Source organism: Melospiza georgiana, chromosome 31 (genome assembly GCF_028018845.1).
Source record: "Melospiza georgiana isolate bMelGeo1 chromosome 31, bMelGeo1.pri, whole genome shotgun sequence".
NCBI lineage: Eukaryota > Metazoa > Chordata > Aves > Passeriformes > Passerellidae > Melospiza > Melospiza georgiana.
Window position 1 is genome coordinate 3,349,811 of NC_080460.1, and position 17,080 is coordinate 3,366,890.

The 17,080-nt window shown below is 59.1% G+C and overlaps 1 protein-coding gene across 1 annotated transcript; it reads left to right on the plus strand.

The window, feature by feature from the left end:
* Positions 1–8,741: 8,741 nt before the first annotated feature.
* On the plus strand, positions 8,742–16,448 carry TGFA (transforming growth factor alpha; the record flags this gene model as incomplete). Its single annotated transcript, XM_058042316.1, has 5 exons — positions 8,742–8,772; positions 12,239–12,292; positions 14,523–14,637; positions 15,336–15,485; positions 16,313–16,448. Coding segments are annotated over exons 1-5 (486 nt in total), but the record flags the coding sequence as incomplete, so codon positions are not given.
* Between the last annotated feature and the right edge of the window lie 632 nt (positions 16,449–17,080).

The window sequence follows — 17,080 nt, forward strand, 5'->3', positions numbered from 1 at the left end:
TGGGGACAGCGCCAGCATTGTCACCGCCCGGACACTGAGCGCCTCTGTTCCGCCGCCGCCGCCTTCCGGGGGCTTTGTGTCCTGCCCGGGCACCGCTGGCCCTCTGCCCCGCTCCGGTGGCTCCTGGAGAAGGGAGGGACACGGGGAGGCTTCCTGAGCTTGGGCACCTCGGAGGGGTGTGGGGACATCCCACCTGAGCCTGGAGGGTGTCCTGAGAACCTGGGGTGTGGGTTTGGGGTCCCAGCACAAAACCCTGGATACCTTGGATGGACATCAGGGATGTCCCACCTGAGCCTGGAGGGTGTCCCAAGAATTTGGGGTTTGGGTTTGGGGTCATAGCACAAAGCCCTGGACATCTCAGATGGACATCAGGGATGTCCCACCTGAGCCTGGAGGGTGTCCTGAGAACTTGGGGTGAGGGTTTGGGGTCCCAGCACAAAACCCTGGACACCTGGGATGGACATCAGGGATGTCCCACCTGCGCTGGGACACTGTCCCAAGAACTTGGGGTGTGGATTTGGGGTCCCAGCACAAAACCCTGGACACCTTGGATGGACATCAGGGATGTCCCACCTGAGCTGGGACACTGTCCCAAGAACTTGGGGTTTGGGTTTGGGGCCCCATGGCAAAACTCCTGGAAGGATCCTGAGGAGAAGGAGAAGAAGCAGGGCATTAATTTGGGGTCCCATCACAAAACTCCTGGAAGGATCCTGAGGAAGAGGAGGAGAACTGGAATGTGGATTTGGGGTCCCACCACAAAACTCCTGGAAGGATCCTGAGGAAGAGGAGGAGAACTGGAATGTGGATTTGGGGTCCTATCCTAAAACTCCTGGAAGGATCCTGAGGAGAATGAGAACTGGAATGTGGATTTGGGGTCCCACCACAAAACTCCTGGAAGGATCCTGAGGAAGAGGAGAGGACCAGAGTGTGGATTTGAGGTCCCATTGCAAAGCCAAGGAGAAGAACTGGGGTGTGGATTTGGGGTCCCATCACAAAACTCCTGGAAGGATCCTGAGGAATAGGAGGAGCAGAACTGGAATGTGGATTTGGGGTCCCACCACAAAACTCTGGAGAGATCCCAAGGAGAAGGAGGGAGACTGGAGCAGGAATTTGGAGTCCCACCACAAAACTCTGGAGAGATCCCAAGGAGAAGGAGAAGGAGAAGTGGAATGTGGATTTGGGGTCCCACCACAAAACTCCTGGAAGGATCCCAAGAAGGAGAACTGGAATGTGGGTTTGGGGTCCCACCACAAGGCCCTGGAGGGATCCCGAGGATAAGGAGGAGGACCAGAGCAGGGTTTGGGGTTTCTGAGGGCGCAGCCAGACGTGCAGCTGCGCGGGTGCTCTGCGGGCTCCGGTCACCGCGGCTCAATGATCCCAGTGTGCCCAGCACGGCCAGACACGGCTGCCCGTGACCACGGAGAGCTGGGAAACCCCAAAACACCGGGCACGGGGACCTGCCAGGGCCACCACGGGATCGTGTTCATGGCAGGACCTGCCAGGGCCACCACGGGGTCGTGTTCATGGCAGGACCTGCCAGGGCCACCACGGGGTCGTGGCCAGAGCAGAACCTGCCAGAGCCCATCGTGTCCAGAGCAGGACTGTAGGAATGTGTCCCCTGTTGATGGAGTGACAAAACTCTCCTTTGTCCCCTTAAAAAGAAAATAAACCCAGAAGCTTCTCTCCTCAGTGAGGTGAAAAAACATCTCATAGGACCTGGTGGACTTCACCTCAAATTTAAGGACAGGAGCCAAAAAGTCCCACCTGAGCAATTCACTAGAAAAAGAAGAGAACAAAGAAACAAATTGCTTTTGTGAGGTGAGGGCACCTCTTGCACCTGGGTCGGTTTTTCTCTGCGAATAAAAAATTATTTTGCTTTTTATTAAAACCTTTTTGTTTCCAACACCACCACAGAAGCCATCCTGCTGATTTTCTGCCTTCTGAGCCGTCTTGGGTGTGAAATAAATCCCCAAGAGCTCATGAGACCTGGCTGGAGGAGACCCAAATTCCACTGGACGTGTCCAGAGCAGGACTATAGGAATGTGTCCCCCTGTTGAAGGAATGACAAAACTCTCCTTTGTCCCCTTAAAAAGGAAAAGAACCCAGAAGTTTCTCTCCTCAATGAGGTGAAAAGACATCTCATGGGACCTGGAGGACCTCAAACTTAAGGATACCCAATTGGACAGGAGCCAGAAAGTCCCCCCTGAGCAATTCACTAGAAAAAGAAGAGAACAAAGAAACAAATTGCTTTTGTGAGGTGAGAGCACCTCTTGCACCTGGTTGGGTTTTGTTATTTTGCTTTTTACTAAAACCTTCTTGTTTCCAACACCACCACAGAAGCCATCCTGCTGATTTTCTGCCTTCTGAGCCGTCTTGGGTGTGAAATGAATCCCCAAGAGCTCATGAGACCTGGCTGGAGGAGATTCCCATTCCACAGGACCCGTCGGGATCGTGTCCAGAGCAGGACCGGCCCCTGTCCCACATTCCCGGTGGGAATTCCTGCCCAGCTCCAGGACGTGCTTATCCCCGCTGCTGGAGAGGGATAAAAACATAAATAAATAAAATAACGTGGTGCTAAGTGATCCAATATTGACATTTTTCCCCGGAGCTGCCAGCCCGGAGCCGCCGGCCAACAAAGCCCTCGTCAGTGGCCAGGCTTGGAACGCTCCAAAATCTTTTATTTATGGAGGTTTTGGGCAAAAAAAAAAAAACGGGACATAAACAGAAAAAGGGGGAGCGGGGGGGGGAAAAAAAGGGTGGGAAGGGAGAAAAACCCCCGAGGAGTTGTTTAGGAAAGGAAGAAAGAAAAAAAAATTTGGAATAAAATGGACATTCACGGGGAAAATCGCGGCTATGAAAGAGCCTTTGAAAGGCGGCGGAAAAACAGGAGCTGGGAGATAAAGCCAGGAAAAAATTCCCAATAAAGCCCCGCTTTTAGTGAGGTGGGGGAGAGGCTGGAGGTGCTGCCTGCCTCAAAACAGGGCCAGGATGGATGAGACCCCCCCAAAATTTGGAATTTTGGAGGCACTGCCCATCCCAAAACAGCCCCAGGATGAGCCAGAACCCCAAAATTTGGGATGAGGGAAATGTCAGACACGTTGCCCTCCCAGCATAGATCAGACTCCCAAAATTTGGAATGGGGGAAATGTTAGACATGCTGCCCTTCCAGACCCCCAAAATTTAGAATTTTGGAGGCACTGACCGTCCCAAAACAGCCCCAGGATGGAGCAGACCCCCAAAATTTGGGATGAGGGAAATGTCAGACATGCTGCCCTTCCAGACCCCCAAAATTTGGGATGAGGAAGCTGCTGGAAGGGTCAAACCCCCAAAATTTGGGATGAGGAAGCTGCTGGAAGGGTCAGATCCCCAAAATTTGGGATGAGGGAGCTGCTGGAAGGATCAGACCCCCAAAATTTGGGATGGGGAAGATATCAGAGATTCTGCCCTCCCAGAAAGGGTCAGTCCCCCAAAATTTGGGATGACTGAGATGCTGGTAGAGTCAGACCCCCAAAATTTGGGATGGGAAGGACATTGGAGGTGCTGCCCTTCCAAAACCAGCCCCAGGATGGAGTAGACCCCCAAAATTTGGGATGAGGGAAATGCTGAAAGGGTCAGACCCCCAAAATTTGGGATGGGGAAGATATCAGAGGTTCTGCCCTCCCAGGATGGGTCAGACCCCCGAAATCCAGCAGGAACGGGCTCCTCCTGGGGCTCCAAGCCAGCAGAATTCCCTGCCCTGGGAATCCCATCCCATTTTCCGCCCCTCTCCCCTCCTGCTCGGTTCCAGGGCCCCTCCGAGGAGCCCAAACCCTCTGGGCAGCGACAATTTGGGATTGTTGGAGCCCCGGGCAGGGCAGGGGGGAGCCCGAGGCCGTGTTTTCCTTCCCTCGGCCTCGTTTTCTCCTCCCCCGTCCAAGATCAACAGGGACCCGAGGGTTCCTGCCGGGCACCAGCACACAGCGCCCTTGTTCCCGCTTTTGGGGGATCTTTCCTGCTTTTTTTAGGTTTTTTTTTTTAGTTTTTTTTTTTTAATATTGCCACGTGTAAAAAAATGAGGGGTTTTTGAAGTCGTGGAAGAGTAAAAGGGGTGAGGGTTTGGATGGAGAATGTTGCTGGAATGTCTCGGCGTGTTGGAGTTGTCGCTGTGGGGGCACGGAGGGTGTTTGGAAGTCCCTAAATCCCAAAATCACGGGGTTTTTGGTGGGTTTTCCCATTTATTGGGGTCTGCAATGTCACTCTCAAGTCTGGATAAGTCCCAAAATCCCATTTTTTTTTGCGTGGGTTTTCCCATTAACTGTAGTGTTGCCCTCCAGCCTGGATAAATCCCAAAATCTCATTTTTTGTGTAGGTTCTCCCTTTAACTGCACTGCCGTATTTCAGCCTGGATAAATCCCAAAATCCCATTTTTTGGGTGGGGTTTCCCATGGAATGGGGTCTGCTCTCCAGCCTGGATAAATCCCAAAATCACATTTTTTGGGGTGGGTTTTCTCATTTATTGGGGTCTGCAGTGTTGCTTTTCAGCCTGGATAAATCCCAAAATCCCAAAATCCCTATTTTTGGGTGGGTCCTCCCATTAACTGCACTGCCACATAAATCCCAGCCTGGATAAATCCCAAAATCCCATTTTTTGGGTGGATTTTCCCACTGTTTCCTACATGAAAAGACCCAAACTGCCACATTCCAGCCCAAAAATCCTGTAGGATTTCCCGCCCCAGGAGAGGGGATGGAATTTATGCCCCTTTTTCAGGGATTTGCCCTAAATCGATGGATTTAGCCCAGATTTTACCCCAGGAATGACCCTTTAATCCCAAACCCGAAATAAACCACAAACAAAGAACAATCCCAAGAGGAAAACCCAACAGCCGGAGGCTCCCGGGGCAGGAACAATTAAATAACCCCAAATTTAATTATTATTTATTATTGTAATCCCAAAATAAACCCTCGGTTTGGGGTTGTGGTTTTGGAACTGGGAAAAGGGACTGGGAGCCCTGGGATTCCTGGGATTTTGGAGGTCAGGAAGGGATTTTGGGATCAGGAATAGGTTTTGGGATCGGGAAGGTTTTTGGGGGTCAGGAATGTTTTTTGGGCTTGGGAAAGTTTTTCGGGGTTGGGAATTTTTTTTGGGGATTTGGAAAGTTTTTTGTTGGGGAATGTTGTTTGGGGTCAAGAATGTTTTCTGGGGTCAGGAATGTGTTTTAGGGTCAGGAATGTTTTTTGGGGCTGGGAATGTTGGTCAGGGGTCAAGAATGGTTTTTGAGGTTGGGAATGCCAGTGGGGGTTGGGGATGGATTTTGGGATCAGGAATGTTTTTTGCGGCCAGAAATGTTTTTGGGGTCAGGGATGGTTTTTTGGGGTCAGGAATGGTTTTTGGGGTCAGGAATGCCAGTGGGAATCGGGGATGTTTTTTGGGCCATTGCCATCCCCACCTGGCCCAGGCTGTGGGATTTTGGGATGGTCGTGGCACTGGGATGTTGAATTTTGGGATCGCATTCCAACGCACTTTGGGATGAGCCCCGCAGGGTGGGAATGCCGTGGGATCCCTGAAGGAATGAGGATCCCATGGGTGGTCCAGTGGGTTCCAGTGGGATTTTGGGATGTTCAGGTCCTGGGATATTCAAGTTTTGGGATGTTCACGCTCTGGGATCGCATTCCAATGCGCTTTGGGATGTTTGGGACGAGCCCTGCAGCGTGGGAATGCTGTGGGATCCTTGAAGGAACGTGCAGCCCCCAGGTGGTCCCGTGGGTGGTCCAGCAGGTTCCAGTGGAATTTTGGGATGTCCAGGTTCTGGGATATTCAGGTTTTGGGATGTTCACACTCTGGAATGTTCCGGGATCACATTCCAATGCACTTTGGGACGAGCCCTGCAGGCTGGGAATGCTTTGGGACCCCTGAAGGAACGCGCAGCCCCCAGGCCCACCTGTGGTCCAGTGGGATTTTGGGATGTTCAGGGCACTGGGATGTTCACATTCTGGAGCGTTCAGGTTGTGGGATCGCATTCCAATGTGCTTTGGGATGTTTGGGACGAGCCCTGCAGGCTGGGAATGCTGTGGGACCCCTAAGGAACGCGCAGCCCCCAGGGCCGCCTGTGGTCCAGTGGGTTCCAGTGGGATTTTGGGATGTTCAGGGCACTGGGATGCTGAATTTTGGCATGTTCAGGGCACTGGGATGTTCACATTCTGGAGCGTTCAGGCTGTGGGATCGCGTTCCAACGCGCTTTGGGATGTTTGGGACGAGCCCTGCAGGGCGGGAATGCCGTGGGATCCCTGCAGGAACGCGCAGCCCCCGGGGCGATCCCACAGGCTCCGGTGGGGTTTAGGGAGGAATTTGGGGTGGGATTTTGGGCGGCCTTTGTGCCGGGACTCCTCCAGAGCTTGCGGGGAGCCGGGATCGGGATCGGCGGCGTCGGGGAGCGGCGGCTGCGGCCCCTTCAAAGCGGCGCTTTCGAGCGCCCAGGGGAGATGAGATGGAATCAGATGGTATCGGCTGGGAACGGAACGGGAACAACGGGGAACAACGGGAACGGGCAGGGCCGGGCCGGGCCCGCCTCCCCCCGGGGCTGCCGCAGGCTCCCACGGGAGGGGACGGCCCGGGGACACGGGGGGGACATGAAGGGGACATAGGAGGGGACATAGGAGGGGACATGCCGGGGGACACAACAGGGCACACGCTAGGGGACACAGCCCGGTCCCCAAATTCACCTGGCCCCACACCCAGGGGCTTCCACGGATCAGATCTGGGGTCCTCAGGGATGATCCTCATGGATAATGGGGGATGTGCTGGCCGCTGGCCAGATTTGGGTCATTGCTGGCCAGCTTGGGGTCACCACTAAATTTGGACACCGCTGGCCGGATTTAGGTCACCACTGGCCAGGTTTGGGTCAGTACTGGCCAGGTTTGGGTCACCACCAGGTTTGGGTCACTACTGGCTGGATTTGGACACCACTGGCCAGGTTTGGGTCACCACTGGCTGGATTTGGGTCATCACTGGCCAAGTTTGGGTCACCACCAGATTTAGGTCATTACTGGCTGGATTTGGGTTGCCACTCAAAGTTTTGGATCACCACTGGCCGGATTTGGGTCATCACTGGCCGGATTTGGGTCACCACCAGATTTGGACACCTCTGACCAGATTTGGGTCATTACTGGCTGGATTTGGGTCAGCAGATTTTGGGATGACCAAGGGTGGGGTCAGCAGGATGAGGCCTCCGTGGGTTTCCGGATGACCAAGGCTGGGATCAGCAGATTTTGGGTTGACCAAAGGTGGGATCAGCAGATTTTGGGGTGACCAAGGCTGGGGTCAGCAGATTTTGGGGTCACCAAGGGTGGGGTCAGCAGATTTTGGGGTGACCAAGGGTGGGGTCAGCAGGATGAGGCCTCCATGGGTTTCAGGATGACCAAGGGTGGGATCAGCAGGGTGGTGGCCCTGCAGATTTGGGGATGACCAAGGCTGGGATCAGCAGCAGCTGAGGATGACACAGGATGTGCTGGCAGGGGTTTGGCAACCCGGGAGTCACGGGTTGGGGGGGACAGGGAGGGACACGGGGGGGGACAGGGAGGGACACGGGGGGCCCTGGTCCCAGGGAGATCTCGGGGCTCCGGGGGGTTCAGTGCGGGTGATCCCGAGGGGGGGAACCCGCGGGGTGTCGGGGATGGGACCCGCAGGGTGTCCAGGGAGGGGTCCCAAGGGTGGGTCCCGCAAGGTGCCGGGGGTGGGTCCCGCAGGGTCCGAGGGGGGGTCCCCGGGGTGGGTCCGGAGGGGTCCCGGGGTGGGTCCCGGTGGTCTCGGGGGTGTGTCCCATACAGGGTCGGGGGGTCCCAGGGATGGGTCCCGCAGGGTGTCCGGGACGGTCCCACACGGTGTCAGGGGGTCCTGAGGGTGTGTCCCGGTGGTCCCGGGTGGTCCCGAGGGTGGGTCCCGGTGGTCTCGGGGGTGTGTCCCATACGGTGTCGGGGGGTCCCGGGAGCGGGTCCCGCAGGGTGTCCGAGAAGGGGTCCGGGTGGTCCCGGGAATGGGTTCCAGTAGTCCCGGGTGGGTCCAGGGGGGTCCCGATGGGTCCCGGGGATGGGTCCCGCACGGTGTCGGGTGGTCCCGGGGGTGGATCCCGGTGGTCCCGGGGGTGTGTCCCGGTGGTCCCGGCGGTCCCGGGGGTGTGTCCCGGTGGTCCCGGGGGTGTGTCCCGCACAGTCCCAGGGATGGGTCCGGCAGGGTCCCGGTGGTCCCGGGGGTGGATCCCAGCGGTACCGGGGGTGTGTCCCGCACAGTCCCGGGGGTGTGTCCCGGTGGTCCCGGTGGTCCCGGGGGTGTGTCCCGCACAGTCCTGGGGGTGGGATCCACAGGGTCCCGGTGGTCCCGGGGCTGTGTCCCGGTGGTCCCGGGGGTGTGTCCCGCACAGTCCCGGGGATGGGTCCGGCAGGGTCCCGGTGGTCCCAGGGGTGTGTCCCGCACAGTCCCGGGGGTGTGTCCCGGTGGTCCCGGGGGTGTGTCCCGCACAGTCCCGGGGGTGGGTCCGGCAGGGTCCCGGGGGTCCCGGGGGTGGATCCCGGCGCTCCCGGGGGTGTGTCCCGCCCGGTGCCCGGGGCGGTCCGGCCGTGCCGCTGCCCGCGCTGTCCCCGCCCCGGCCCGGCCGGTGCCGCCCATTTCCGCCGGGCGGAGCCGCCCCTCGGCCCCGCAGCGGCCCCGCCGCCAGCGCCCGCCCGGCCCGGCCCGGCCCCGGCCCCGCTCGCTCCGGTGCAGCCCCGCCATGGCGGGCGGCCCGGCCGCGCTCGCCCTCGGTACGTGCGGGGCTCAGCCCAGCCCAGCCCGGCCCGGCCCGGCTCGGTTCGGTTCGGTTCCGTTCGGCCCGGGGGGCTCCGCGCCCCCAGCCCGGCCGGACCCCGGAGAGGGGCGGGCTCGGGGGGCTCCGCGGGTGGGTTCTGGGGGTCGCGGGAACGCGGTGAAAATCCTATAAAAAATCCTATAAAATTCCTATAAAAACCCCATAAAACCCCATGAAATTCCCCCGCGCGGGCGCTCCCGAAGTTCGTTCCCTGTGGGAAAGGCGCCTCCGCCGCGACGCGTGAGTACGGCCGCGGTCAGACGCTTAATTAGAGCGGCTAATTAGGGCTGGGGGCTAATTAGAGTTGGCGAGGGGGGGTGTGCGAGGGAAGGGGGGTGGGAAGCGGGGGCGCTCCGGGCTGGAGCCGAGCCGGGACGGGACGGGAGCGGGAGCGGGGATGCTCCCGCGGGAAGGACGGACGGACAGACGGACGGATCCCGGTGCGGGCGGCTGGAGCTCGGCTGGCTTTGTCCCGCTGTGTCCGGCGGTGGCACCGAGCCGCAGCTCCGGTGTCCCGGTGGGAACGCGGCTGCGCTTGGCCCCGCTCCAGCGCCCGGTGCCGCCGCCGCTCCGAGCGTCCCCCGGTGGCTCCGGCGCCGTGTCCCGGTCCCGAGGCTCCTCCGGTGGCTCCGAGCGTCCCCCGGTGGTTCCAGTTCCGTGTCCCGGTCCTGCTCCTCCTCCGGTGGCTCCGGCGCCGTGTCCCGGTCCCGTTCCTCATCCAAGGCTCCCTCGGTGGCTTCAGCGCCGTGTCCCGGTCCCGTTCCTCATCCAAGGCTCCCCCGGTGGCTCCGAGCGTCCCCCGGTGGTTCCAGCCCCGTGTCCCTCCTGCCGGGGCTCATCCCGAGCTCCTGTGTCCCGTTCTCCTCTCCCGTTCTCTCCCGTTCTCTCCCGCTCTCTCCCGTGGCTCCGGGTCTCTCTCCGGTGCCGCTGCTCGCCCTCGAGGGGCTCCGAGCGCTCTCCGGCCGTTCCCGGTGGGATCCGGGTGGGATCGGAGCCCTCGGGGAAGGGGAACGGGAGCGCTCCGCGTCCTTGCAGCGGGGATTGGCACCGGGACGGGAATCTCGGGAGAAGCGCGCCGGGAATTACCGGGGATTACCGGGATGGAGCTGCTGGAGTCGCGGTGGGGAAGTTTGGGAGCTTTTCCGAGGGAGAGATCCCAAAGAACGGGGTGGGATGGGCTGGAACGGGGGTGGGGATGGGGCAGCTCCAGCGGGGACCGGGGGCGTCCGGGGGTCTCCGGGTGTCCCGGGTGTCCCGGGGGTGTCCGGGGGTGTCCGGGGGTGTCCGGGTGTCCCGGGGGTCTCCGGGGCTCCGGTGTCCCCGGGCTGGGCCTGGCCATGGAGAACTTGCCAAGATTTTGGGGAACTTTCTGTGGGATCGGGGCTGAGGGCTGGGCCAGCCCCCTGCCCACGGAGGGGAACGGAGGAGCTGGAATGCCAAGGGATGGATGCCCACCTGGAATGCCAATGCCAAGGGATGGATGCCCACCTGGAATTCCAGTGCCAAGGGATGGATGCCCACCTGAGATTCCAGTGCCAAGGGATGGATGCCCACCTGGAATTCCAGTGCCAAGGTCTGGATGCCCACCTGGAATTCCAGTGCCAAGGGATGGATGCCCACCTGGAATTCCAATGCCAAGGGATGGATGCCCACCTGGAATTCCAGTGCCAAGGGATGGATGCCCACCTGGAATTCCAGTGCCAAGGGATGGATGCCCTTCGAATGCCCAGGGGATGGACATCCACAGGGATGGATGCCCACTCAGAACCCCAGTGCCAAGGGATGGATGCACCCAGAAGTGGAATGCCAAGGGGATAGATGCCCCCCAAATGCCCAGGGCATGGACGCCCTTGGGGATGGATGCCCACTGACCCCACTGGAATGCCAAGGGGATGGATGCCCACCCAGAACCAGAATGCCCAGGAGATGAATACCCACTCAGAAATGGAGTGCCCAGGGGATGGATGCCCACTGATCCCTTCAGGATGCCCACAGGGATGGATGCCCACTCAGAACCAGAATGCCAAGGGATGGATGCCCCCCAAATGCCCAGGGCATGGACGCCCTTGGGGATGGATGCCCACTGATCCCACTGGAATGCCAAGGGGATGGATGCCCATTTGGAACCAGAATGCCAAAGCATAGATGCCCACCCAGAACTGGAATGCCAAGGGATGGACACCCACAGGGATGGATGCCCACTGATCCTACTGGAATGCCCAGGGCATGGATGCCCACAGGGATGGATGCCCACTTAGGACCAGAATGCCCAGAAGATGAACACCCACTCAGAACTGGGGTGCCCAGGGGACGGATGCCCCCTCATCCCACCCTGATGGCAGGGGGATGGATGCCCACCCAGAACCGGAATGCCAAGGGATAGATATCCGTGGGGATGGATGCCCACTGATCCCATTGGAATGCCAAGGGGGATGGATGCCCACCCAGAACCGGAATGCCAGGGGGACGAACACCCACTCAGAACCTGGATGCCCACTCAGAAATGGAGTGCCCAGGGGATGGATGCCCACTGATCCCATCAGGATGCCCACAGGGATGGATGCCCACTCAGAACCAGAATGCCAAGGGATGGATGCCCACTCAGGACCTGGATGCCCACTGGGATGGATGCCCACTCAGGACCAGAATGCCCAGGAGGTGAACACCCACTCAGAACCTGGATGCCCACCCGGAACGGGAATGCCAAGGGATGGATGCCCACTCATTCCACTGGAATGCCAAGGAATGGATGCCCAGCCAGAACTGGAATGCCCAGGGAGTGGATGCCCACAGGGATGGACGCCCACTGATCCCACTGGAGTGCCAAGGGATGGATGCCCGCTGATCCCACTGGAATGCCAAGGGATGGATGCCCACTGATCCCACTGGAGTGCCAAGGGATGGATGCCCACCCAGAACTGGAATGCCAAGGGATGGATGCCCACTGATCCCACTGGAGTGCGAAGGGATGGATGCCCACCCAGAACTGGAATGCCAGGGAATGGATGCCCACGGGGATGGATGCCCGCTGATCCCACTGGAATGCCAGGGAATGGATGCCCACGGGGATGGATGCCCACTGATCCCACTGGAGTGCCAAGGGATGGATGCCCACTGATCCCACTGGGATGCCAAGAGGAATGGATGCCCGCAGGGATGGATGCCCACTGATCCCACTGGAATGCCAGGGAATGGATGCCCACAGGGGTGGATGCCCGCTGATCCCACCGGGATGCCCACAGGGAATTCCTGCACTTCCCTTAAAAACCTTGGAGATTTTTCCCTTAAAAACTTCCTAAAAACTCCCGCGTTTCCCTTCAAAATCCCGGGGTGCTTTTGCTGACCCTAAATCCCTTTTGGGGTTTTTTTTTGTGGGGTTTTTTGGGGGTCAGGCCGTGGCTGACCCCATTGTCCCTCCCCAGGTGTCCTGCTGGCCGCGTGCCACGCGCTGGACAACAGCACGGCCGGCCGGAGCGGTGAGTGCCCCGCGGGGATTTGGGGGGTTTGGGGGAATTTTGGGGTTTTTTGGGGTCCCGCCCTTCCTCTCTATGGGGTTATGGGGCTCTGCGTGGGATACCGGGGCTGAGCTCTGAGGGGAAAGCCAGGAATGGTTTCCTGCTCCCAAAAAAAGGGCTTCTGGCCCCAAAAGCAGAGTTTCTGGTCCCAAAAACAAAGAGGTTGTGGCCCCCCCAAAAAAGAGGGTTTCTGGCCCCAAACTCAAAGGGTTTCTGGCCCCAAAAGGAAAGGGTTTGGCCCCAAAAAGAAAGGGTTTCCCTGCAAGGAAAGGGGGAGCTTTCAGCACCCCCAAAAAAGGATTTCCAGCCCCACAGAAAAGGGTTCCTGTTCCCCAAAAGGGAAAGGTTTCCAGCCCCCCAAAAGAAGGATGTCTGGCCCCAAAAGGAAAGGGTTTGGCCCCGAAAGAAAGGTTTTCCCTACAAGGAAAGGGTTTCCAGAAGAATCCCTAAAAACCCCCTCAGACCTGGGGACATGGGGACACCCCAGGGTGGCTCTTCCAGCTCTGGGGACACAGGGACACCCCAAGGTGGCTCTTCCCAGTATTGGGGACACCCCAAGGTGGCCCTTCCCAGCTTTGGGGACATCCCAAGGTGGCTTTTCCAGCTCTGGGGACACAGGAACGCCCCAGGGTGGCACTTCCCAATGTTGGGGACACAGGGACACCCCAAAGTGGCTCTTCCAACTCTGGGGACACAGAGACATCCCAGGGTGGCTCTTCCAGCTCTGGGGACACAGGGACACCCCAGGGTGGCTCCTCCCAATGTTTGGGACATGGAGACACCCCAAGGTGGCTTTTCCCAGTATTGGGGACACCCCAATCCCAGCCACCCCAATCCTCCTCAGCACTGGGGACACGGGGACACCCCAAGGTGGCCCTTCCCAGCTTTGGGGACATCCCATGGTGGCTTTTCCAGCATTGGGGACACGGGGACACCCCAAGTTGGCTTTTCCCAGCTTTGGGGACACAGGGACACCCCAAGTTGGCTTTTCCCAGCTTTGGGGACACGGGGACACCCCAAGGTGGCTCTTCCAGAACTGGGGACACTGGGTGGGAACATCCCAAGGTGGCTTTTACCAATGTTTGGGACATGGTGACACCCCAAGGTGGCCCTTCCCAGCTTTGGGGACACCCCAAGGTGGCCGTTCCCAGCTTTGGGGACACGGGGACACCCCAATCCCATCCCACATCCCAGGCTTTGATCTAGCCCCCACCTTGGGGCTGCCATAAATCCCAAACGATCCCAGCAGGAAATTCCCTGCGGGATAATTCACACCAGGGCGGTTTGATGGGGTTTAATGGGAACCAGGAGCGGGGCCGGGCTTCCTCCTCCTCCTCCTCCTCCTCCTCCTCCTCCTCCTCCTCCTCCTCCTGAGCTCTTTAGGAAATTCCTCAGGGATTATTGAGGCTGCACCCGGCTGGGATCTTTGGGGTGGATGCACAGAGATCCCAAAGCAAACCCTAAAGCAGCTCTGCTCAACTTTGGGGTGGAGGAAATCTCCTTTTGGGGTGGGAAATCTCCTTTTGGGGCTGGGAAATATTTTGGGGTGGGAAATCTCCCTTTTGGGATGGAAAATCTCCTTTTGGGATGGAAAATCTCCTTTTGGGATAGGGAAAATTTCCTTTTGGGATGGGGAAAATTTCCTTTTGGGATGGGGAAAATCTCCTTTTGAGATGGAAAATCTTTTGGGGTGGGAAATGTCCTTTTGGAGTGGAAAAAACTTCTTTTGGGGTGGGAAATCTTTTGGGATGGGAAATCTTTTGGAGTGGAAAAATCTCCTTTTGGTGGGGGAAATCTCCTTTTGGGATGGGGAAAATTTCCTTTTGGGATGGAAGATCTTTTGGGGTGGGAAATCTCATTTTAGAATGGGAAAATCTCCTTTTGGGGTGGGAAAATCTCCTTTTGGGGTGGGAAATCTCATGTGGAGTGGGAAATCTTTTGGGTGAAAAAAACCCATTTTGGGGTGGGAACTCTCCTTTTAGGACGGGACACCTCCTTTTGGGATGGGGAGTCTTTTGGAACGGGAAATGTCCTTTCGGGGTGGCAGGGAGCCCAGCCCGGTGTCCCTCTCGTCACCCCAAGGCTGCTGCCACCCCTTTCCTCTAACCCCAACCCTTCCCAGGGGCCGCTCCCCCATTTTTTTTGGGATTCTCCCCAAAATCCCCGTCTTTCTCCCCGTTTTATCCCCCAGCCCCGGTGGCGGCGGCGGTGAGGTCGCACTTCAACGAGTGCCCGGACTCGCACCGGCAGTTCTGCTTCCACGGCACGTGCCGCTTCCTGGTGCAGGAGGAGAAACCGGCGTGTGTGTGAGTGCCTAAATCCCTAAACCCGAAATTGTGGGGTCAGGAGAAACTGGCGTGTGTGTGAGTGCCTGAATCCCTAAACCCGAAATTATGGGGGCAGGAGAGACCCGAGTGTGTGTGAGTGCCTGAATCCCCTAAACCTGAAATTGTGGGGGCAGGAGAGGCTGTGTGTGTGTGAGTGCCTAAATCCCTAAACCCGAAATTATGGGGGCAGGAGAAACCTGCATGTGTGTGAGTGCCTAAATCCCCTAAACCCGAAATTGTGGGGTCACATCCCTCAAAACCGTGGGATCAGGAGGAGAAACCCGCCTGCGTGTGAGTGCCTAAATCCCCTGACCCTGAAACTCTGGGTTTGGGGTCTCAGTGATCCCAAAATTCCAGGGTCAGTGTCCTAGCCGTCCCAAAACTATGGACTAGACCTGCTGTGTGTCCCTGTGTGTCCCCAGGTGTCACTCGGGGTCTGTGGGGACACCCTGACCTGCCCTGTGTCCCCAGGTGTCACTGGGGGTACGTGGGGACGCCCTGACCTGCCCTGTGTCCCCAGGTGTCACTCGGGGTCTGTGGGGACACCCTGACCTGCCCTGTGTCCCTGTGTGTCCCCAGGTGTCACTCGGGGTACGTGGGGACACCCTGACCTGCCCTGTGTCCCCAGGTGTCACTCGGGGTACGTGGGGACACCCTGACCTGCCCTGTGTCCCCAGGTGTCACTCGGGGTACGTGGGGACGCGCTGTGAGCACGCTGACCTGCTGGCCGTGGTGGCAGCCACCCAGAAGAAGCAGACCATCACCGCCCTGCTCGTGGTGGCCGTGGTGGCCTCGGCCCTGCTCGTCACCGTCTGCGTCCTGGTCCAGTGAGTGCCACCGGGGCTTCCTGGGGACAGCCCGGGACAGGGGACCTGTCCCCATGCCCATGCCCTGTGTCCTTGTCCCATCCCTGTGTCCCCATCACCGTCCCCATTCCTGTCCCCATTCCCTATCCCTGACCCTGTCCCTGTCCCCAACCCCATCTCCAACCCAGTCCCTGTCCCCATCTCCGTCCCCCATCCCCATTCCCTGTCCCACCTCTGTCCCCATTCCCCATCCCTGTCCCCATTCTCTGTGTCCCCATGTCCCCTGTCCCCATTCCCCACATCCCTGTGTCCCCATCCGTGTCCCCATTCCCCATGTCCCTGTGTCCCCATCCCTGTGTCCCCATTCCCAGTGTCCCTATTCCCTGTCCCCATTCCCATTCCCTGTGTCCTGTCCTTGTCCCCATTCCCATTTCCTGTGTCCCCATGTCCCTGTCCCCATTCCCCATGTCCCTGTGTCCCCATCCCTGTCTCCATTCTGTATGTCTCCATTCCCTGTCCCCATCCCCATCTCTGTGTCCCCGTGTCCCTGTCCCCATTCCCCACGTCCCTGTGTCCCCATTCCCTGTGTCCCCATGTCCCTGTCGCTGTCCCCATGTCTCCATGTCTGTGTCATTGTCCCCATTCCCCATGTCCCTGTCCCTGACCCCCTGTCACTGTCCCATTGCTGTCTCCGTTGCTGTCCCCAGCTGCTGCCACCTGCAGAAGTGCTGGCCCTGTCCCCATGTCCCTGTCCCCATGTCCCTGTCCCTGTCCCCATGTCCCATTCCCTGTCCCCATGTCCCTGTCCCTGTCCCCATGTCCCATCGCTGTCCCGTTGCTGTCCCCAGCTGCTGTCGCCTGCGGAAGCGCTGGCCCTGTCCCTGTCCCTGTCCCGGTTGGTGCCGCGAGCCCGGAGCCGGCCCCGAGAAACCGGGGGGGCTGCTCAAGGGGGGAGCGTCCTGCTGCCACAGCGAGACAGGTGAGGGACACCTGGGGACATCCACGGGACACCACAGGACACCTGGGACACATGGGGACACATGGGGACACATGGGGGTGACAGGAGAAACCGGGGGGGCTGCTCAAGGGGGGAGCGTCCTGCTGCCACAGCGAGACAGGTGAGGGACACCTGGGGACACCTGGGGACACCTGGGACAGGGAAAGGGACACCTGAGACACGGGGGACACTTGGGACAGGTGAGGGGACATCTGGGGACATCTATGGGACACAAGGGAAACCTGGGAACATCCATGGGACACATGGGACAGGTGAGGGACACCTGGGGACACCTGGGGCAGGTGAGGGGAGACCTGGGGACACAGGGGATGGGTGAGGGAACACCTGGGACAGGTGAGGGACATGTGGGGACACAGGGGACACTTGGGACAGGTGAGGGGACACCTGGGGACATCCATGGGACACCTAAGGACACCTGGGACAGGGGAGGGGACACCTGGGACACCTGGGGACATCCGTGGGACACCTAGGGACACCTGGGACAGGGGAGGGGACACCTGGGACAGGTGGAGGACACCAGGGACACTTAGGGTCACTTGGGACAGGGGAGGGGACACCTGGGACACCTGGGGACATCCGTGGGACACCTAGGGACATC